Source organism: Callionymus lyra, chromosome 11 (genome assembly GCF_982586985.1).
Source record: "Callionymus lyra chromosome 11, fCalLyr1.hap1.1, whole genome shotgun sequence".
In the NCBI taxonomy this organism is placed as follows: domain Eukaryota; kingdom Metazoa; phylum Chordata; class Actinopteri; order Syngnathiformes; family Callionymidae; genus Callionymus; species Callionymus lyra.
This window is the reverse complement of record NC_141828.1, coordinates 14,525,717-14,549,477: the sequence shown is the minus strand read 5'-3', so window position 1 is coordinate 14,549,477 and position 23,761 is coordinate 14,525,717. Positions and strand designations below refer to the sequence as shown.

General features: G+C 38.1%; 1 protein-coding gene across 2 annotated transcripts in view; it reads right to left on the bottom strand.

The window, feature by feature from the left end:
* macrod2 (mono-ADP ribosylhydrolase 2) overlaps window positions 1-23,761 on the bottom strand; it is a 577,216-nt gene that overhangs the window by 397,134 nt on the left and 156,321 nt on the right. For both annotated transcript variants that reach the window (XM_087802705.1, XM_087802704.1), the window contains exon 4: window positions 21,260-21,289. In XM_087802705.1, coding sequence (XP_087658831.1) covers window positions 21,260-21,289 — 30 coding nt within the window. The remainder of the gene's footprint in view (window positions 1-21,259; window positions 21,290-23,761) is intronic.

Genomic DNA, 23,761 nt, shown 5'->3' with positions numbered 1-23,761 from the left:
AGACCAGGGTCGTAAAGCACTTAAACAACAGAACAATGCACGGTTAAAATATTTATTTTAAAAATGTCAAGACAACATAGAGACAACAACACAGGAGCCCCAAGAAAATTGAGAAAAAGTCTGCAGAGATAAAAAGGTCTTAAGATCTCAGTAAGATCCATCAAACGCAGAGGGAGAAGAAGATCGGTCTAAAGCAACAGCCTGGAAGGATTTCTCTCCTCTGGAACCATCACTAGATTCTGATCCACAGACCTCAGAGCCCGAGCTGGGGTGTAAGGCTGGATCAGATCACTGATGTAAGGAGGAGCCTGACCATGAATAGATCTGAAAGTAAGAACCAGAATTTTAAAATAGATCCTGAAAGAAACTGGCAGCCAGTGAAGAGTTTTAAGATTCGGGCTGAGATGTGAGTTCTTCTACTAGAGCAGGTCAAAATTCTCGCTGCAGAGTTTTGTATTAACTGCAGGCGGGACAGATCCTTCTTGTTTAGACGTGAAAATAAACTATTAAAATAGTCCAAACCAGAAGAAACAAACGCATGGATTAGTCAGGTATTGGAATTTAGTTATTTTTAGAATCAATTAAAAAATGACAGAATGTGATACTACAAAGAAAACATACAGTATTTCAACATAATAAGGAAGGAAGTCTTGTGTTTAACCAAAGCAAAGTAAACAACATCTGTTACTAATACTATTGCCAACATACTCTTCAATACTGTCCTCTTTCTTATTAAGCTTTTATTTTGTAGTTTGTATTCTTCAATTTTATCTGATGTCTGTTTGCATTTTTTATCTTTATTTGGGTTTTTATTTTTGTCCTTTAGTTTCCTTGGTCTTTGTCAGTTATTTTTTATTCCCTCCTTAGCTTAACAGTGTCTAGTGGTTCCTCTCATTTGGACTTTGCCCTGACTTTGAAGTTGAACTTAATAGTCTTGGCTGTTTTTTTTATTGTTTATTGGTCCTGGATTACCTTTGTTTTAAACTAATGATTTGCTGGTGTGTGTGTTTCAACTCTTCAGTTGACAACCGTTGCAACACACTTATGACATCAATGGCGTCAGTGATTAGGACAAAGTTCAAAACAGTAACACAACGACGACAATAGCAGCCTGACAGTCTTTTAGCATTTGGTTCCTGTTGTGTGTAACTATCTCTGGTTTCTACTGGATGCTATTGTGTTGCCATTGTTTTGTCATAGTGTTGCATTTGTGTTGCGAATGCATTGGGTTTGTGTTTGCATTTGTGTTGTAATTGTATTGTGTGCATGTTGCACTTGGGTTGTGACTGCATTGTGTTTCATTTTTGTTTTGAGTGCATTGTGTATATATCGCATTTGGGTTAAGCTAGTTTTGTATTTTGATTGCATTGTGTGACAGTTGTGTTGCAATTTAATTGTGATAGAATGTGTTGCATTGTGATTACATTGCAATTGTTTTGTACTTTTCTCGCGATTTCATGGTATTTGCGTTACACTTAAGTTGTGATTTCATCGTGTTTGTGTGAAGTTTAATTTGAGTTGCATTGTTGATTGCATTGTGTTTGTTTTACGTTTGGGATGCAAATGCATTGGGTTTGTGTAGCAGTTGTGTTGCGATTGCATTAAGTTTTGTTTCATTTTTGTTTTGATTGCATTGTGCATATGTCGCATTTGGGTTGAAACTAGTGTTATATTGTGATTGCATTGTGTGACAGTTGTGTTGCAAATGCATTGAGTTTGTGTTGCGTTTGCATTAAATTGGTGTGGCGTTTGTGTTGTAATTTTATTGTGTGTGGGTTGCACTTGGGTTGTGACTCTATTGTGTTTCAGTTTTGTTTTGATTGCATTGTGCATATGTCGAATTTGGGTTAAATAAGAGTTGCATTGTGATTGCATTGTGTTTGTGTGAAAGTTGTGTTGCAATTGCATTACGATCATGTTTAATTGTGATTGATTGTGTTCAATTGTGATGTACATTGCATTTGTGCTGTACTTTTGTTACGATTTCATGGTATTTGTGTTGCACTTTTGTTTTGATTTCATCGCGTTTGTCATAAATTTGTTGTGATCGCTTTGCATTTGTTTTTGTGATGCATTCGCGCTTCCTTTGTGATGCATTGTGTTTGTGTTACATTGTGTCTCCTGTCAACATTTTCGCTTTATTTCGACGGAATGCTTTTATTTTCTCACTGTGCCCGTCCATATACTCTCCTTCTCTTGCTGCACTTAGCTGAACTTATGCATTTGTTTCCAGCTGAGGTAAGAACAGAAGCACTTCTAATGCTACACATCGCACACGTAAAATACATTCATTAGTCAAAGGAACTTTGATTGTTTTCTAATTAGAAAATTAAATCATTTTTCCATGTTGTATTCAACAAACTGGTCTTTGAAGTGATGTTATACTGTGACAAGGATCACGCCTGTGTTTTTAGGACATCAAAAGCTCAGTGAGACTGATCAATAGAACTATAAATCCTACAGTGCTCACGAGAGACCGAGGATACCGCAAAGTGAGTCTATGAATTTCCCTACACGGAGACATGTGTTTGATGAAGAGAGGACGCCCGTTTTCCCTCGACACCTTTTTTTTTTGCCTGCTTTGTGCTTCTGTAGTGGGAGAAAATACATGAATATGCAGATGATAATGAGAAAACATCACACAAAGTGGTTTCCTCCGACGACCACCCACCACGTCTGGCATCTGTTCCCAACCTCCATCCCACAGTGTACCCTGTTTTTTTCCTCCGTCGTTCCACCTTTCTCCCAGCATATCTCTTATGCTGTTTTACATCGCGCTTCAAAACGCCCTCTCGTCGGGCCACCTTTACACAAGTTTTTTCCTCGGCTCTCCTCGGAGAGATCGGTCTGAACGTCCTCTGCAGCTGCAGGTGATAATGAAGTGTCTGGGAAAGAGGGGATTAGGCGGAAGAGTGGTGGGCATCATCCCTATAGTACGAGCGATCGGAGATCCCCCCCCTCACCCCCAAAGGAAAGACACATGAAACAGATTCACCTCGGGTCCCAACCGGCTTCGCCGTTCTCGGGCTCGCCCTTAGGACGCGACGGCGAAGGAGGGTTAACGCTCGGCTCCGTGGAGACGGCGGCGTTTCATCCTCTGACAATCCGACTGTTTATTCTGCACAGCCGGGCATAACAGGCGCAGGGAAAGTGAACATCTCTACCGGGGGAACAGGCTGACACCAAGGAAAGATAGATAGAGGCTGGGAAAGAGACAGAAGAAGAGAAGAACCCAACCCCCTCCCCACCACACCGCCAACCCGCCATCGTCTTCTCCTCCAACGAAAAAAATATGACAGCTTTTCTCTAGAGCTCTTCACTCCCTTGGCTGAGTCCTCAGTTGGATGCGAGCGGCCTGTCAAGCCGGGCAAACTAAGCTGCCCCTGGGGAGGCGAAGAACGCTTCCAAGTTTTGACTGAGGTGGTCAATGACTCAGTGGTAAAACAGTCCACACTGTAGCACTTTATGTCCGTGAATCACTTTGAAAATCCAGTTCTTAAGTTCTTAGGAGTAAAAGTATCATGATGTTCTGTTCTATGTTAGTCTTTGTATCCTTTGTCTTTGTTTTTTTATTTGATCCATGTTCTTTATCTTTATCTTCAGACTTAGATTGTATCATATTGTTTTTTCTCTTTATTTCTCTCCGTTCTTGTTCTTATTTTATTTATTTTTTTATGAAGAATTGCTCTATTTGCTGTGGATAATTGGAAAAAAAAAACAATTTCCCGAAGGAGACCTGCTGAGGGATCAATAAAGTTCTACCTAACCTAAACGGAAACGTTATAAGTGTTTAATCGATGGTAGTATGTTTTGAAATGAGAAGGTATTCCAAGAGATTAGTCAATGACACTTTGACAGCCATGATGTTTGTAAAAAAAAAAAAGTAAGTCATTAACCAAGTAAGTAGGTCATTTTTATTTGTAAAGCGTCTTTCACGGACCAGGGTCACAAGCCGGCTAAACAACAAAATAATACACAGTTAAAAATAGATACGAAATTGAAATACAGATCATTTTATGGATTCATATTAAGGAATTTCGATTGGCAACATAGAGTTGAGGATACTGAAGTCAGATTGTATTACAAGTTATGGCGCAAATGCTATTTTTTTTTTTTAACAATTAGCTTTCTTAATAAAACAACAACACACAGAGAAAGAAATGTAGCAAGTGCAACCAACAACAAAAAAAAACGTAAATAGAAAAAAATGAAAATTAAAAGAAATAAACAAAACATAGAACGGGTTTAATTGATGTTTAATACAAAAATATATTTAACACAGTAAGACAGAGTTCAAATAGACATTTTGTCACCTTTTGCCGTATAAATGTAAATCTTTGTCCATCTTCCTGATTTCTTTTAGCATTTTTCTTCCTCTGTTTTTATTTTGTAAGGGAGAAATTTAATTTAGTAAATTCCACAAATTATATTTCTCCCTTCTTTTAGTGTTGCTTATTCCTCCTTTTACCAGTGTTACCTTTTTTTTACAAGCAACAAACAAGTATTTAAATGGTAAGTGTCTTCCTTCAAGTTCTGAATGAACTTCCATCCAGAATGTAGGTTTTTTTACGACACAGCCAGAAAAAAATGGGAATGATCAACATCAATTTCACCACAATTTCGTCAGCATTTATTGTTGTTCTCTCCAGGCACGAGAGGATACATTTGATTGCTGGGTTTCACATACATTTCTCCATTCATTCCCACTTAATGTTCAGTGTTTTATTCCCCTTTTGTTCCATCACTATTCTGTACAATGTTAATATGGTCTGTATTTCCTTATCTTCACTATCTATTTCCGTGTGACTGATCATCTTGGGAATCCCCTGTGGTGATGGCCAACTCTCATTAGGCAGATTGGGAAAAAAAAAGGAGAAGAAAATCCGGTGCTAAAATACATATCGAGTACTTAAAAGCAATCAGTGCTCGCTGTGATTGCTAATAAATGTGGACCCAGAGTTATTGAAAGAGCTGTTAAAAAGGCAGGATTCCACTGTGAGCTTCTCTATAACACGGTGCGATCTGTGGTTATTGCGGAGAGAACCAATTATTGTAATAGATCAGAATGATGTATGGCGGAAAATAAGCTCGCCATTTTTTTCCAACAACGGAGATTCCGAACCTTTTTCCCAGAGGGGTTTTTAAAAATGGATATTTATTTTCTTTGTTCGAACCTTTTCATCAAATATTTAACAAGAAAATAAAGAGGATGTTGTGAGAAGTCGTTCCTATTGTAGGGATTTAATGGCAGCGGTCCATTAACTCCAACATTGATCTGGAATAGTTCCTCTCCAGTGATGGATGAAGAGAGCGGAGTGCAAGAAGCAAGCCTGGGTAATGAAATTAGTTTCTATTGAACTTCAAAGAAAAAGGAAAAAACAGGTGGCGTACCTTTGAAACTCCTTTCATCATTCATAATAACTCACTGTTCGCTTCGGTTTGTACATGAGACGACATATGTTCGTACGACCCACAACATAGTAGTCTTCATCTTGTGAAGCCCCCGCCAGCTTCTTTTTTCAATAATTCAATGAATACCACGGATCCCTGAGGGTCCGGGAAGGATGGCCACATAACAAATGAAACACCGACGTCACTGTGGAACACGTCTTTACTGAGCAACTTTATTGCTGTTGGAAAAGTACCTGATTGATAACAGATATCTTTCTTTCTTTTCCAAACTTTTGACCTTTTATTCTGACACAACATAGGAAGTGGTTTAAAGCAAACCACTAATATTTAAAACCAACATCTAGACATTCTATCTGTAGAATCATGACTAAATAGGCAAAAAATGAACTAGGAAAAATGGTAACAACATTTAAAAGTTTTTTTTATATATATATATATATAGTCCAGGAATTAATGGAAACGTTCAGATTCGTCTATTAAACCATGTAATGACTATGTTTCCTGCTTCTGGAATCAATTTGACGTAATTTAGCTCAGCCTTGACTTTACGTGTGTGTTAAAGTGTGTGTGTGCGGTGAGTTAAAGTGTGTATGTGCATGTGTGTTAAAGTGTGTGTGTGTGTGTCTTAAAGTGTGTATGTGTGTTAAATTGTGCATGTGTGTGTGTTAAAGTGTGCGTGTGTGTGTGTTAAAGTGTGTATGTGCATGTGTGTTAAAGTGTGTATGTGCGTGTGTGTTAAAGTGTGTATGTGTTAAAGTGTGTGCACGTGTGTTAACCATTCGGTGTTTGGTGTGATCCTTTTAAAAACGAAACAAAGTTGTTTGCAGAACAAGCCTGTTGTGTGCTCCAGATGGTTGAAATTGACAAGATGATTAAATCCAAGGATATTCCTAATAGGCCATTGATGGTTTGTAAGAATCAGGTACTTTTTATTTGCAGCTTTACTTAAAGATTTAAACCTCATTATTAGTCTTGCAAACTATACGTATGCATGTTTTCCTTCTTAACCACTCAAGGAAGATAGGAAGAAAAGTTTAACTTTGTTTTACAAAGTGTTAATGCACCCAAAATTCACTCATTTTCTACCTTCGTGTCGACTAAGGGTTGGCATTATTTTCAGAGTAATGTGTTCCTTTATAATCCATTAAAAACAAACACTTTAAAAACCAATCCAAATACTTGGTGGTTGTCTGTAATGTTCCTCTTGTATTGAAAGAATGGTTCTGGGAAAAAAAAACTTAAATTAAGTTTAATGAATAACATGTAAAACAAACAGGAAGTACTTCAGGTAAATATCGAAAGAACTTCCATTGTAGACAATAGACTGTGTACTCTCTAGAATAATTCCTGATGTTGAGGCTTCCCTACAAGTTGGACGTTACAAAAATGAAGACAACTGAGCTCCATATGCTTTACACTATAAACTATAAAAAGGAACAGATTACTTTGAAAATAATCCCAACCCTTAGTTGACATGAAGGTAGAAAATGAGTGAATTTTGGGTGCATTAACATTTGGTGAAATTACACTTTAACCGTACACCATTGTACTTATCCAATATGGTTTCTTGGACTGTGTATGTTTATCTATAATGTGGATTAATACCTATATCTCATGAACTGAAAAGTGTGGGATCCCAAAACGAAAAAAACAAACAAACAAGCGACACTTTAGGAAACTATTTTAAACCAGTGTCTTCGACGTAAGAAACATTTTGTGGGACATCGAAAAGCACTTCTGGCAGCAGAAGGAACCATTAATCTGCGAGCAGGTGGCTCGGACCGCCGGTATATTGTGACCATGTCGACGTTACACGATGCCGTGATTAGCGGAGAAGATGAGATCGGGGGGGAAGTGCCCCCTTGTGAAGCCCTGTCCCCCCCCGTCTGTCACTTCCCATCAACCCATCATCCCGCTCGCTGCTGGCGCCGAGTCCTAAACTGACTACTGAGTCAACTGACAAGGCTGCTCAGCATCCAGTTATCCCATAATAAGAATCCCTCACTTGTGAACGTATCGAGACCCTTGACAGGCTATCATGCAAAAAAGGGAAGGAGGGGGATGTGTGTGTGTGCACCAAGGCACTGTCACGGGACCGCTCAAGCAAAAAAGGACAACAGCGAGTTAAACCCACCAAAAATAATAATAATAGCCACAATGATTTTTTTTTTTTTTTTGGCGACGCAAATGTGCTCTGACACCGGGGCTGGTTAATGCTTTGAGATGTTCTAAAGCTCAACAACTGACCCAGAAATGCTGATGCACGGAGGACGAGGGGGGTCTCGGTGAGGTCGCGTGTGATTCACTGGAAAAGAACCAAAATTGACAAATCTTGCCTCCTTTTGAAGTGGTTTTCACACACATCACACAATGACGAAAGATGGAATAAAGGTAATAAAATAGTCATAAAATCGCACAGCAGGTTGATTTTTTTGTACAAATCAAAACTTTTTTTTAAAACATCCGTGACAAAATGTTGCCGTATACGTCTGTCCCTTGTTTAGCATTTTTTTTCTTTTTCCCTCTCAAGAGAGCTGTCGTGAGGATCAAACACAAAAGGAAACAAGCAGCTGCAATATGTTTACAGCGACAGCCTGAGGGAAGCGAAGGACCTCTCGCTGCCACACTACATATATTTATTCCCCGCTAAATGATTCCGAGGAGTCAAAAAAAACAAAAACGGGCGCATGTTACTTTCAAGTTCTCAAACATTCGCTGACGCGAAAAGCCTTTATTCTAATCAAACATCGTGCTTTGTCAGTCCGACCCGTGAGCTTTTAATAAAACATCATCGGTGATAAACGGTGAAGCTCCAGGAAGGACGGGATGACCCGAGGACGGCAATAAAAGACTCGGCGACACAGCATGAAGGCGATAAGGGAAGATGCAAGTGAGCGCCATCTTATCGGCAAAATGATTTAAAAAGAAAAAAAGGTATTATCAGATACGTTTTTAACGTTTAAAAGTTTGAGCAGGCAAAATTCACTCATTTTCTACTCACTGTCATGTCGATTAAGGGTTGGGATTATTTTCAGAGTGGCCTTGTTTCTTTTAAGAGTTATAGAGAAAAATGTATGTAAAACTAAACAAAAAAACTAAACAATTCTATATTTTAATCTTGTTTTTAATGGATGCTGCTATAGCTAGTTGATATGCTAGCTGTTAGGCCAGCTTTGTTTTCAGCTTCATCCAAAAAGAGATGCTTAAAAACATTCAAATATCTCCATGGTGCTTGTCTGTAACGTCCATCTTGTATTGAAGCCTCGTCAAGTGGAATTCTTCCAGAAAAAAACTCAACAATTCTATATTTTAAGATTGTTTTTAGTGGATGCTTCTATAGCTAGCTGATATGCTAGCTGTTAGGCCAACTTTGTTTTCATTTTTCATCCAAAAATAGACATTTAAAAACATTCAAATATATCCATGGTGCCCGTCTGTAACGTACATCTTGTATTGAAGCCTCGACAAGAGAAAGTATTCCGGACAAATTAAACAAGTCTATATTTTAAGTTTGTTTTTAATGGACGCTGCTAGGCTAGCAGGCTAACTCTTGCGCGCGGAAACTTGCAATGTGTTTGAATGAGTAACGATGTCAGCAGGAGTAACTTTCGTAACAAAGATTATTAAATTAAACAGACTCATCCAAGTTTTTTCTGGGATAATTCCTTATGTCGAGGGTTAAATACAAGAGGGACGTTACAAACGAGCATTATGGAAGTATTTAGATGTGTTTTTTTGGACACTTTTGGACTTTTTGGAAGTTTAAATTTTGGTTGTACAATCACTTTTGATAATCTTGATTATTTGGGTTAGTGGTTTTAAAAATGATAAGAGTGTAACTCAGAACTATTACAGCAATTTTGGTAGGATTTTATCCAATAAGCAAATTCCTAAAAATGGCAGTTTTTTACAAGTACATTTCATTTCAGGACTATAAGCTGCTACTATGTCCACATGCTTTGAAGCTTGCGACTTATAAAATAATGCTTGTAGTGTATATATTTTTATGGGTTCACATTGAGTGAGACAGAAGAGATAATGCATGGATGAAAACAATAGATTGTGTTTTTAACGGTCAAATTACGCTTGTGATATAAAAAAGAAAACATGAAAAAAATCTGATCATCTTGGCTATTGAATAAAGAGTCACATTAACTTGGCAAAAATAAATCAATTATGAGACTTTGGAGACGGCAGCGTAAAGAACTGTCTCAAAGCAAAAAAGATGCCAAACGTCTTTAGAGGTAATGAAAGCAGATGGTTTGAACCGGACTTCTCTGGTACAGGATGTCCCAAATTAATTGACATAATTTTGAAGGCCAATTTTTCTGTCAATTCTTGTTTAAAACAAACTTGAATCTTCACAGTATCTATAGACACAGATCAAGATTTTCAATTGGATCATTTATTTATGTAGTTTTTTTTAAGGGTGAGCCATGCTGTGTACTACCAAAGGAAAGTAATTCTGCCTGGTGGGATATGAATCATTGAACATTTATTTCAGTCAAACGTGTTTTCTTCAAGTTTCTGTAGCATGTCAACACAGAATTTTTGACGTTTTCTAAATTTACTTTTTAAAGCCTGAAAGAGCAACAGACAGTAGGGTTTGGTTTACAATTGTTTCCTCGGAATCAACACACCGTCACTTGAGGAATCTGGTTTCTTGTTCTGCTCAGGTATTCCTTGGGATTTCGCAACAGTTTCTCACAAAATTGATTATAGTCTCCAAAATTAAAAGGTACAAAGTTCGAATTAGTTTGAAACTTGGGGAAGTTGTTTTAAAATTTTGCATTGCACATTCTAGGGTGCGCTTTGTCGAAAGACAAAAAATGACTTCTCTGACAAAAATAAAAACAATAAAAACACTGATTTTTTTTGTTCTCCCCGTGTTGCGTGGGTTAACTCCGGGCACACCGGTTTCCTCCCACAGTCCAAAAACATACAGAGGTTGATTGAGAACTTTGGCAAATTGTCCATAGGTATGTGAGTGTGTGTGAATGGTTGGCCGTCTTCGTGTGTGCCTGGCGTCCTGTCCAGGGTGTCCCCTGCCTCTTGCCCTATGATACTGGGATCGGCTCCAGTCTCCCTGTGATCCGGGTAAGGGATAAAGCGGTAGAAAATGAATGAATGAATACAAAACTATAGGCCTGTGAATAGAAGTAACATCTATGGAATATAGACAGGCAAGTTAATTGAACCACTTATGAAACATGTCGCACATAAAACACTAGTCAAACATGTTATTCATCCTATTAGGAGGACTTCGCAAATCCTCGGAATCAAGGGCAGGGTTTTAAATAAAGGAGACAACTCGCTTTTTAAATTGCATTTTCCGTTTAGATTCACTTTGATCATACTCGGAAAAAAGTAAGGAAAAACGGATAATTAGCTTGTTGAAAAATGGATTTCCCGACATACATGTACTGTCGTTTAATGAAACAAATCGTTACCTTTTTACTGCGATGACTGAGCTCCACAAAAGCTCCCTTGAGCGTGACACTCTTTGTGATGGTAAAAGTGAGTTTTTTTTTTTTTTTTACTTCGCCTACAGGGCCAAGAGATCAAATGATGCTGTCAACTAGCTAATGACATGGCTACCACAGGCGATGGCCGGCAGCCTGATTTATACCTCGGGAACATTGATGAATAATTCATCGGGGGAAAAAAAAAGGGAAAAACCAAGTAAAACATGTGACAATTTGGTGTATTATGGTTTCTATGCCTTACTCTCTTCACTTTGGATGATTGAAGGAATCGCTAATGTATTTAACAAAATGACAAATCCTGACCACACGACTGTCCATTTTTAACAAGCTTTTCTATCAATCGAGCTCATCCTCCAGATATCTGCTGACCATTTGTTCTTTCCGTGCCATTATAATGCGATTCCTTTTCTAAATACGGAGAGTCAGCGGCCAAAATGAACGACCCGATCACACTGCATCAATTAGCGTATTCATCATTACTGAATGGATGGCTGGGGGTTAGCGACATTAGCAAGAGCTTCCGTACTAAAATCTCAGCTTTCTCATCATTTGGCGAATCCTACACTGATGTTGATCAAGATCATCGTTTTAAAGTTACTGCTGATATAGTTTTTTGGAAAAAGAATAAAACATTTGACTGATAAAAATCTCTAAATTTAGGAAAATGATGTCACAACCCGATCTGGAGATGGTAATCCATGCGTTTTGTCTTCTTGTTTGTACTATTGTAACAGTTTATTTTCGTGTCTAAACAAGAAGGAGCTGTCTCACCGGAAGTTAATACAAAACTCTACAGCAAGAATTCTGACTCGCTCTAGTAGAAGAACTCACATTTCTCCGATCCTATTATGTGTCTTGGCCTTTTATAGTATAAAGTTTTAACTGTGTATTGTTTTTGATTGTTAGAGTGCTTTGTGACCCTGGTCTAGAAAGGCGCTTTACAAATAACCAATACTTACCTACCTTACCTACCTACATTACCTACCTAACCTACCTACCTACCTTGCGTACCTACCTACCTTATGTACCTATCTACCTACCTTACGTACCTACCTACCTACCTTACCTACCATACGTACCTACCTACCTACCTTACCTACCTTACCTACCTACATACCTACCTACCTTACGTACTGTACCTACCTACCTTACGTACTGTACCTACCTACCTACCTACCTTACGTACCTACCTACCTACCTACCTACCTACCTACCTACCTACCTTACGTACCTACCTACCTACCTACCTTACGTACCTACCTACCTACCTACCTACCTACCTACCTTACGTACCTACCTACCTACCTATATTACGTACCTACCTACCTACCTACCTACCTTACGTACCTACCTACTTACCTTACCTACCTACCTACCTTACCTACCATCCTACCATCCTACCTACCTACCTACCTACCTACCTACTCACTTAACTCACTTTGCTTACTTAACTTACTTTACTTACTAAACAGTTGATTTAAATGATCTGAGACAAGAATATTGACGTTGCAAACATTGCACCTCTTTCAACCAAAGTCTGTTGATTTTCAAACATTAAACATTGTCAATGCATCACTGAAGGTACTTCTCTAGTCTCAACCCCTGCTTTGCTCTCCCAGCACGTCTGATCTATGATAAAGAGTCAAGGGGAAACAACGTTCTGCCATTTTTATTGCCACCCACGGCTATTATCCCGTCACTGGCATGCCGCTTGTGTGTGACGCCGAGTGTTAAACTCAAGCGCACAAAGTCACCCAAAATGCAAGAGAAACATTTCTGAAATACTTTAAACTTAAAAGACTGTGTTTAAATCATATTATTTAACTCCAAATCCCCATAAGACATCTACTTAAATGTATTGAAAGCCATTTTAAATTTAAGTTGGCCAACCATATGTTGGTCCTTGAGTTCAAAACATGTTCCAGTAATTATTTACTATCTTGACAAAAAAAAAGTTGTTATATAAATCAACTGTGACCAAAAACATTTATAGCTAGGTTACATTTTATTACTTTTTTCTTTTTTAATTAATAAATTTTCTAAATATGATTTCCTGTTCAAGGTCAATGGGGGGTCAAGGCTACTTAAAGCAAGAGGACACCCTGACCTATGTGCACCCTACTTGAATGCACTACAACTCAATTCTACTACTAACTTTGAAATATATCTTATATTATTATTATTATATTTATTGTACCCTGAACAAATCTACCATATTTTACTTTTCAAAAACGTCTCCAAACCTTTCTATACACTGTTCTTCTATACACCATCCTTTACCTGAAATTACATTTTTCAACTTTAAAAACGCATCTTATATCATTGTACGTTCAAAAAATTTTGTACCAGACTATAAACCTAGCAATTTAAAACACACTTTTATTCTCTGGCTTTTATCACAGCATGAGACTCAGAGCTGTTTTTGTTTTATCTGTGTGTTTTAACTTTTCTTTCTTAGCACTTTCATGTCATTGTACAGCACTTTGTATCGACTGTTGTTGTTTTTAAAGTGCTTTATGAATTAAATAAAAGTTGATTGATTGATTGATTGTTTGAATTATTTTTAAACCTGCCCTTCACTTGGAAATACATTTTCTTACGAAACTCAAGTTTACCAATAGACAAATGCGAAAGAAATGAAGGAAAATAAACATTAATTAATCTAAATAAATGAATGAACAGCAGTACATAATTTTTTTACTTGAAATACTTCGGTTGAACCCACTTTGCATTGGCTAACTGAAACCAAAATCAATGAATTCTATTCGATTCCAAATGAACTTAACATTGGGACAAAAAAATCAACATCCCATCTTAATTAAAGTTACTTTAGTCAGTCAAAGCAATATTACATCAAGTTTAACACAATTCAACCAAGTTTCTTTGTTAATTTATTTTATTTATATTTTTGAAAAGCAGTTATAATGCTGGAACCGTTTAAAAGGATTATTCTAAACTGGAAATGAAAGGAGAAAGGAGAAAGAAAGGAGTGTTTGGACCTTGCTGCAAAAAGTAGCGTCGCAAAACATTAACATAAATTACAATAGCGAACACAAAAAGAACTTAAATATTAAACGCATTACTCCTTGAACATTTCACTGCAAGCAAACACACGCTGAGATTAATGCCGGAAAGTTAGCGCCAGATCGAAGATTTTTATGAGAAACGAGAGAATTAACGGTGAAAACGACTAGCGTCGGATACATTTTTATTGCCCCCCTAACAGCGGGAGGCATCCAGGGCTACATTAAACAACAATGGTGCATGAATACATAGTGGACCTAGATCAGGGTGTGACTAAGTGCCCGCTAAATATGAGTAGATAAGGAAATCCCCCCGGGTACATCCCTCCGACTCCGAGAAATACTTGCAATCAATTCATCATGTTACATTATTTAGGCTACTCCACAGGGGAAACACGCTATCACTGTCATAAGTTATGTTAATGGCTGCTACTACCATCTGTGACTTGAGGACCATCAGTCAAGTGCGCCGGGTAATCTATGCAAACCAGAACAATATCAGCCAGTGATTAATAATAAAAAAGGGGGCCTGCCCGGGGTTTCCACTGATAATGTGAGCTACAAAGAGGGACACACAAGGCTATCCTGTCCTGACCGTCACACAACACCGTCCCCCCCCCCCCCCCCTATCTGGACCTGGACCCCGCCTCCCGCTCAGATTACCGTGCCCTGAACCCTCCACCCACCACCACCACCACTGCAATCTACTCAATAAACAAACCCCTGGCAGTCCCCGGGCAGAGGATAATGGTTCACCTGGAGGTGACAAGAAAGGAAAACAGAGCTCTTCGCGTAACTAATGGAGATAGAGATACGCACAATGAAGCACTTAAAATCTTGATAAGGGTTATCCAAACATGTCTAAACTGGATACACTTTCGTTCACGGCACATTGCAGTCCGGCAGCTGCGGTTGAGCTTAAAGTATTTTTGTTTGAAACTTAACTCTTTTTTTAATTGTTTTATTTGGTAGATTTGCAGAAGTGTCTTCATTTTGTTAACGGGCTACTAGGAAAGACAACGCAACCGTCTGGACCATAAGAGCTTTTGAATCTTTGATGTCGTCGTAATGAGGTTGTTTGATGGACTGTTGCTACAGAAATGTTGAAAAACATTGGTTTTTAAACCAAATCGAAATATTTCGGTGTGATAAAAACTTTTATATGTTTTATAATATTGTGATAGATAAACAATATAAAAAAGGAAAGTCTATATCAATTAAATGTTTAAGTTTACTCCCAGACTTATTTAGATAAAAATCACATTATATAAAAACTATATAGATACATATATACAGTATAAACATAAACACAGAAAAAACAAATCTGATTCTACACAATATGTCAAACGTGAGAGAAGGACTGTACACACTTCTTCACTTACACTTAGTATTTTGAGTGCACAAGTGCGTCCCAATTAGTAGTATGCGAAAATCTAGTCCGCAATGAGCACTAAATCGGACCGGAAATTTTGTGTGGATCTATGGACACTTTCCACCCTCAATGGCCGCCATCTTTAGTGACGTAGATGACGCTAAACGGAACCTACTTCTGACGCCGCATCTTCGAAGCAAATATTGGCGTAAATGTCTTGAGAAAATACTAATTTTACCACAAAACAACACAACAAGAGCAGTAATAAAATAAAACACAACTAAATAACTTGTTTCAATTGGCAAAAAGTGCTGTCAAGTGTCGGCAATAGTGTTCCAACTTCTGGTTGCAATCAGCGTTAAAAAGTAGTAGAAGAAGAAGCTGTCGAGTCATTTCCAGTAAGTGTGTAGCGGCAGTGTTTGATTTGAGACAGTACTACCTTGTCGAAATTTGCACACTGGCACCATCTTAGTGTGTACTGTGAACCAGTGAACTCGGAGTAATGCGCGATTTTGGAGAGAGCTAAGTTAAATATACTACGAAGAAAGTGAACTTGTTACAAATGGTGGAGGTTTTAGACTAAATTAGAGCTTTTGGCCCAAATATTAAGGAAGTTACAGCCTTTTTTATATTCATAAGTCAGACAACATTTTTTTCCTGAATCTGTCGCTATCAGCCAATAATGACGCTAGCACCGTTTAAAGCTCATGCAAGCATAGTAAGGGGACAAAACAAGTTTAAAAACTATAAAAATGAAATGGCCTTTGCATTTTTCATTTAAAATATTTTCCGAGGTTTTCCCTGGGCAATTCCGGGTAATTTTGATGTACTCAACCGGGTCAATGATGAACAAATTGGATGAAAAAAAATGCATCGAAAAAGGAAAAAAATCACTGATAAATGAAGGAAAATTGCTTTTCGGGGTTTTAATGAATTATCAGACATGGTCATTCTTCCAACAGTGATTTACCAATTTCCATACTCATCTTTTTTTTTTTCCAGAGGACAGCGGAACCAGTTTAGGGCAAAGATAATTAATTATGTTCACTGTATTATTTTTTTCTCTCAGAAAAGTGGTGACTCACAAGCACTGTTTAGGAAAGTTATTAGAGAAAAGCGCTGGGGGCCACGTCGAACTACACAGCCCGTGTTATGTAAGCACTGACGAAGTCTGGCGAGTTCACCGAGCGTTTGCTTCCTGCGGGTAAATTAACCCGAGCGAGGACATAACAAACAACCGTACCCTCACTGCTTGACGGAGGCAGTGAATGTGGGTTTCATAGCTTTTTTTTTTTTTTTACTAAATGGGCAACAGCTCTTGTTAGAATGCTAATGAAACCCCCCCCTTATGGATGGAGACATCAAAGAAAAGCTCTGTGGCTTGCACAGGACTCCATGGTGTTATGATACGGTTCACTGTACTCGCCGAAAAAAGTCGAGCATCAGGCAACACGATGTTTACATGTGGCCTTCTCTTCTGGGACTGATGCCACACTGTGACACACACATCACGCCATCAACCTGGCACCGTCCATAATTAGCCTCTATTCACAGAGGCCTCATTTAGTCGACTATTATCAGAGATCATTGTTATTTCCCCCCCCCCCCGCACCCCATCTCCACGTACGTTCGGAATCCCGGCGAGACCGGCGTGTCTCACCGAGATAACAGGGCTATTTCGGTTTAACCCCATTGTGTACACAACACTGAAGACATTCAAGCGCAGAGCCAATTCCCATTAGCGGTTTCTTAGGATTTAATTGAGCATCAGAGCGAGGCCATTTTTTTTTTCTTTTTTGTCCGTAGAATTTTTTTCCTCGACACTTTGACAAATTGACTTTTTTGTAAAAATGTGTGTCACGGAGGGTCAAGTGAACTTGTGTTACACTCGCCTTGGTTAATTCTTGGTAACACCGTGTGTCGTTGATCCATTCTAAGAAGGCTTATCTTTATTGAACAAGCTAGCTTTGCGTTTTAGCAGGTTTAACATCTACTTTCACCGTCTAAAGGGGGAGTTCTAATCGCAGACTTAGTCCGGGGAGTTGGATTTTTTTTCCTTGCGTATGACCTGATTGGTGGAGCACAAACAGCGGTAAGAAAATAAGTTGTCCAACCGAGGGGTTCCTTCATTTCACCATGCCATTGACCCCTTAAACACCAATAGCCTATGGCTAAAGGACCGCTTTTGCAAAATACAATAAATACTTTAAAGGGCACCTAATGTTGGAATTTAAGTGTCTCTTAAATTGTTCTAAGACCTCTATTATACTCACAAAACTCTCATTTAATAAAAATATTTACATTACAAAATATGTTTAAGCCCCGCCCACTTAAAATGCGCCGTTTCAGCTGAGAAGAAATCTCGACCAAGCAATAACCACGCCCACTCTGCTCTGATTGGTCACAAAAACACGAGTTGCATTCAAGGACTCACGTAAATTTTAACTCAGCCCTGAAAATCCCGTTTTGTACAATAAAAACGAATAATAAAATAAGGTTTGCTGCTTAATGTACACATTACAAAAACACCTAAAGGCAGAAGTAACTCTCACCATGTTTACATAAATATTTATTTTGTTTTGTATGATTAACATGTAGTTACTTAAACCGTAGTCTCATTTAGCGAGATTTCATACGGGGAAAACTTTATTAACTTTAAAACGGAGCAACGTCATGATGAATGATCCTACTGCATATTTAAGAGGACGACTTCAACATTTAGAACATGTGAATAAGTCAGGAGAGTTGAGTTTTCACATTAGTTGCCCTTTAAAATATATAAAGTAACATCACATTTTAGAGCGCAATTCCTTACTTTTAGTGATTATTCAACATGTTTTTTTTTGTTGTGAATTCCAGGCAATTATGGCCACTTTATCCGTTTGGCTGTGAAGCCATATTCGATGTTTGCTGCCTCATTGAATTTGAGATTTTTTTGAACAATCTTTTTTCAGCAGAAACTTCCAAGGCAAGGCTGTTGTTTCTTTCCTTTAGATCCTTTTGTTCCTGTTCAGAAACCTGTCAATTTGCTGCTTACCTCCTGGCTACAAACCATTTGGTAACAAAACCGCCTTGAGAATCCGAAGATCAAGGCAGTTTGAATGTTGTATGTTCGGAACAAATGGTTACACAGATATATATATATATCAGAAACCACTGGTCTAACCAATACCTTTGCGTGGAAAGCACGGAGGACCAATCCGGTTTACAGATGCGTCAGTGATAGAGAACATATTTCACAGAACAACAGAGCCATATGGGGTTTACTCAGCCTTCCGGGTTTTTGATGATTTACAGGTTTTAGTTTCTAATAAATTGATAAACATCTGCTTTGGTATTCTTTGATTCTTTTGTACTTCAATGACAGCTGGAATTAGAGATGAAAGACATCCTCTTACGGGGCAATAAAAATGATTTCATAGAGGTCGTACGCTCTCAATGTCTTATGCATTGTTAAAAATGTCCAAGTTTAGCTCTCGAAACCGATGACTGTTAGATTCCCCGCATCATCAGACTCTGGAGACTGCTCAAGACAGCTACAGCTTTGTTGTACAAAAAGTCAAAACTACAAACAACACAAACAACTATTCTGTGTTTACCACCCCCAGCTGGGAGGAATACAAAAAAAACAGGTTACAGCAAATGCAGAGTTGTGAAGCAGATTTTTAATGTTCTCAGGGCGGCACCCCCTGTGAGATAGTCAAGAGACTCTTAACTAGTAGATTTTTGTTTTGTGGATGATGCCTTTGCTTATAGAATTCATTCATTCATTGAATTCAATTGGGTTTTCTCCCCCCCTGTGCACTATTTTCTTTGACCTGATCAAGTTAACCCTTCTTTCAAAAGTTCAATCAGTAGTCGAGATGTTTATTTTCAAGCAAATTTGTCGAGCTATTTGGGAGCTTCTAAGACCAGAAGATCACCCACGTAGACAGACCTGTTATCTATATCTACAAAGTGCACTTGAGTCCGCTTGGTTACCCTCTCACGGGTGCTTCAGGGGTCCTACAGAGCTCTTCTTGGGCTCAATAGAATGCCAAGAACTCTGTGGATTTATTCATCCACAAAGGAAAATTGTTGTTTGCCAACTACTTCCTTATTCCACAGACCTCAGAGCCCGAGCTGGGTTGTAAGGCTGGTTCAGATCAGTGATTTAAAGAGTGAAAGTAAGTACCAGAATTTTAAAGTTGATCCTGAAAGAAACTGGCAGCCAGTGAAGAGATTTACGGATCGGTGAAATGTGAGTTCTTCTACTGGAGCTGGTCAGAATTCTCTCTGCAGAGTTCTGTTTCCTCACACACGGTTCAGGACCAGAGGAGAGAAATCCTTCCAGGTTGGTGCCCCTAAGCTTTGGAACGAAGACTCCTGTGTTGTTCTCGGTGTTATCTTTATCTTTTAAGTATATATTTTATTGAGTTTTGTTTTGATTTTTTAAGCGCTTTGTGACCCTGGTCTGGAAAAGCGCTCTACAAATATAATTTACTTACTTACTAAATTACTTATTATTATTCCTTACAATAGCGTGAATAGACTTTTTGACCTTCTTTTAGCCCTTAACTGTTTTAGGCGTTGTTTTTCCAAATCTGTTGCGATCCGCCAAAAATGTACTCTTGCATCCTTTTATGACATAGGGACTACCAAATGGTTTTAAACTAAATTACAGGACCTTTGCATTTTTAATTTAGATTTTTTTCCATGGGCAACTTCAGCTAGTTTTATATGTATCGAAGATAAAATGGATCTTGTTTAATTCCGGTAACTATATATGGTGATGGTGGATTCCAGGACACCTTCAAACAAATATGTCCAAAATTGAAATTTTTGCGGACCGACGTAGAGTATCCCATGTTAGATAAAAGACTGTCCCTGACAGGCAGCCCACTCCCCGACCCGGGAGGCCTAAGCGTAGCTGAGGTGTGTTCGCCAGCATGATGTATCATCCCTGTTGTGAAACTTCCCCTCCGTGGAGTCGCGAGAAGACAGCAGGGAGATAAGAAGGACCTTATTTGAGAACAAATCTCCCTTTCACATCGACTGCCTTTCGCAGCAGGCGGGGGGGGACGAGGGGGGGGTCTACAAGAGCAAATCGCAGGGCAAAGGTTTTGCCGGGGTCATGATGGGGGAATAGAGTATTTTATTTTCCGACCACATTGACGTGATACACCTGAAGATGCTGCTCTTGAGATATGGACGACAGAGCTGTTATACTCGACGATACGGCGAACCGATCGGAAAAAACAGGAACGCCGTCCTGTTAGGAAGCCTTGGCTTCATTATGGAGATGAGTGTTCGTAACCTATGATCTCAATCACCGAAGTACTTTAGATCGCCGGTCGTTGTCAGCGACGATGATTGGGACGCCGGCTGCATTAATGACCGGACGGAGAGAAAAAAAAAAACTGTACGACTGACACATCCGACTCGACAGGCACCGAAGATGGATAAACAGATAAGGGCGGAGCTGTGACCTTATTTCATCGTCACGCCATTTTAATCAAGGATTCTTCTTCTTTTATTTAAAAAAAAACCCAGATTCATTCCCATGTATCTGGGTGAACGTCATGCAGTGATGAAGCATTATTTCAATCTTGTCACTCTATAAAAAAAAGTCTAATTTCAGAGAGAATGCCGAGTTTGGGACGTGGAACTCTGTGGTTGCTTCCCACCCCCCCATTATTCCCACACCACGCTCGGCTGCTTCAGATTTCCGTCATCGCTTTGATGATAATGTTCTTAGGCAGCCTTCTAAAGCAATGGCAGTGTGTCCATGTGGAACAGGGGAAGGTTTTTTTTTCGCAGATTTTACATGCTTGTAAATGTGCATGGAGACACATTTCCAAGAGACCGAATGACCCAAAGAAATACAGTATGTGCATCAAATTAGACCACGGTTTCTTCTTTATGTGTCAAAGGGGAAGAAAAAAAATAAGATGATAGGGACGGGGAAAATAAAGGCATCTACTCACCACCGCCTCCTCCAAGAAGACTTGAGTTTGCTGTAAGAAAAAGAAGAACAAGGTCAGACAGTGTGTAGAGCCAAATTAATTATTATATCATTCACTCAAACAATTGTTAAGTGGTGTTTTCACCACCATTCATATTCCAGGAATTCAAAAAAAATGATCAAGTCGAGTCATTTTGAAGTTCAGATGCAGCTAAAATTGTTATTCAACTTTACAAAAATTAAAAAAAAAAAAAGGTTGGCATCGTAGCGTAACTCTGTTAGCATCTTCCTCAGAGCAACACTTGGAGGATTCTTTGGCAGGATGACAAGAGGTTGTATTCAATAAAACATGCGGTTCATTAAAAGCAATTAACAATGGCCTGTGGAGTCTGACAGCTTTATCTACTGCTGTAAAATACTGGAAAATAAGATTTGGTGGGTGTGGCTGCACGCGTGGGACAAATACAAACACTAAAAGAGACTTGTTAGTGTTTTGAAATGCTCTTTAGACAACTTATTTTTAAAGGTATTTAAATGTTTATGCATTATTTTCATTTAAAATGAACTGCAGAATGCATTAAAACTAAGAATTTTGAAAATAATTATTCTTGAAAAAAGCCTTTAGACTAGCATTTCAACATGATGTTGTTCTTCCAAAAACTGTAAAAAGTTGTAACTGTATCAACACAAAAGTTAGTGTGCTGAGAGATTTTTATTTTTATTAGAGGACACGATGTTGATTTCACTTGAGACATGGAGGGTCCCAAACAGGACTCGGCCTACGACCGACCAAAAGGCTTTTTAGTGTTTACACTTCACTGCGAGAACACCATCATCAGACTTAAGATAGAATGTTGCGATGTGTATTTTAATAGATGGAAATATTAACTTAACAAAGATGCTGGTGCTAACATGAATTTAGGTTTATTTTTAGGTTATTTTTTTATTTTTTTATGTATTAGTGCAATAGGAAACACATTAAAAATCCATTTTAATTTTAGAAAATTTGTTTTACCAATGAACATTTAAATCACCTTGAATATGATATTCCCAATACATACACAAATACATCTTTTTATATAAGTAAGTACGTAATTTGTATTTGTATAGCGCTTTTCCAGACCAGGGTCACAAGCGCTTAAACAATCAAAACAATACTATATAAAATATATACTTTAAAGGTCAAGATAATACTGAGAACAACCAACAAAGGAAAAGCCTGAACAAATAAAAATGTTTAAAGATGTTTGAGCATCTTTACTTTTGACCAAAAAGTTATGTTAAACTTCTTAATTAATTTATTATACGGTTGAAGTTGTTTATGGAGAGTAAAACCTATTATTAATGTGAAATACTTAACTCATAACACTTAATAAAGGTGTTAATAAAACTTTTCCTTCATATTTAGTCGATTTATTTCAAAGAAAGGACACCTCTCGTTCAATGTATATTTAAATCAACCTTTTACAGACATGTATCTACTCTTGCAAACCCTAATAATGATCTATTTAATAATTCTAAACTCCTCATTTATCAACTACATCCTATTAAAAGTTGATTATTTTCTCCCACTCAGTCCGTGGGTAATTAAAACGCTGCTTCACCCTCCTTCACCGCCGTCATTTCAGCCATTATTCAGTCGGTTTCCTGATGATCTACAGAAGAGGCCGACCTGCTTCCACACGTTTCCACCGCGGCGTTAGCGGCTGTGCATTGTTTTCATTTGAACTGTACACCTATGAGTGGGCATCGCTACAAAAGAAGCTCCCGCGCTGCAGAATTTGTTTCATCAAAGGCCTTTTGTTAGTGCCGTGAGGATACATACAGTATGAGCATAACAGAGGGAGACAAAGGGACCTCTACCAGGGATGTTCTGACAGTCTACTGTCATGTTTACAATAGCACTTCTCCAGGTTTTTCCACGCTGAGGAAAGATGTTTCCAGCCTACAGCTGTGGGAACTGTCAGTCATCGGCGTAAACACATCCTTGTTAGAGCAGACTTTTATCATCAGTTTGGAAACACACCAGTGCACATCCTCAAATCCTGGATGAGTGAGATGAAATAGTTAGTGGCGTTTATTGTGGGATTGTTTCACTGTGAATAACTCGGAAAGAGTTTTTTAAAATTTTATTAAGAGGGAAACAAAAAAAATGTTTGCTCACCCAATTAAAGCTTATCTCTATTATCATTGATCTAGATTTTAGTTTTTTAATTAATAAAAGTTTTATTATCTCTAAAAAAAAAAGGAATATATATGCAGTTGCTACTATATTGGGAATGTGTGGAAGAAAACACATTTATTACTATCTCTGTAGGGGTGTAAGAAAATATTGATATAGTGATATATCACAATATTTTTGGATAATACTGTATTGATATTTATCAGCACTTAAGCGTTTTTTTTATTTATTTAAAATCATATTTGATTTGAATCAAAGTGTTTATAAACTTTATTAATCCCTGGAGATCTCCTTTGGGAAGATGGTTTAAGGTTTTTTGGGTTTATATTCACATTAAGTTTG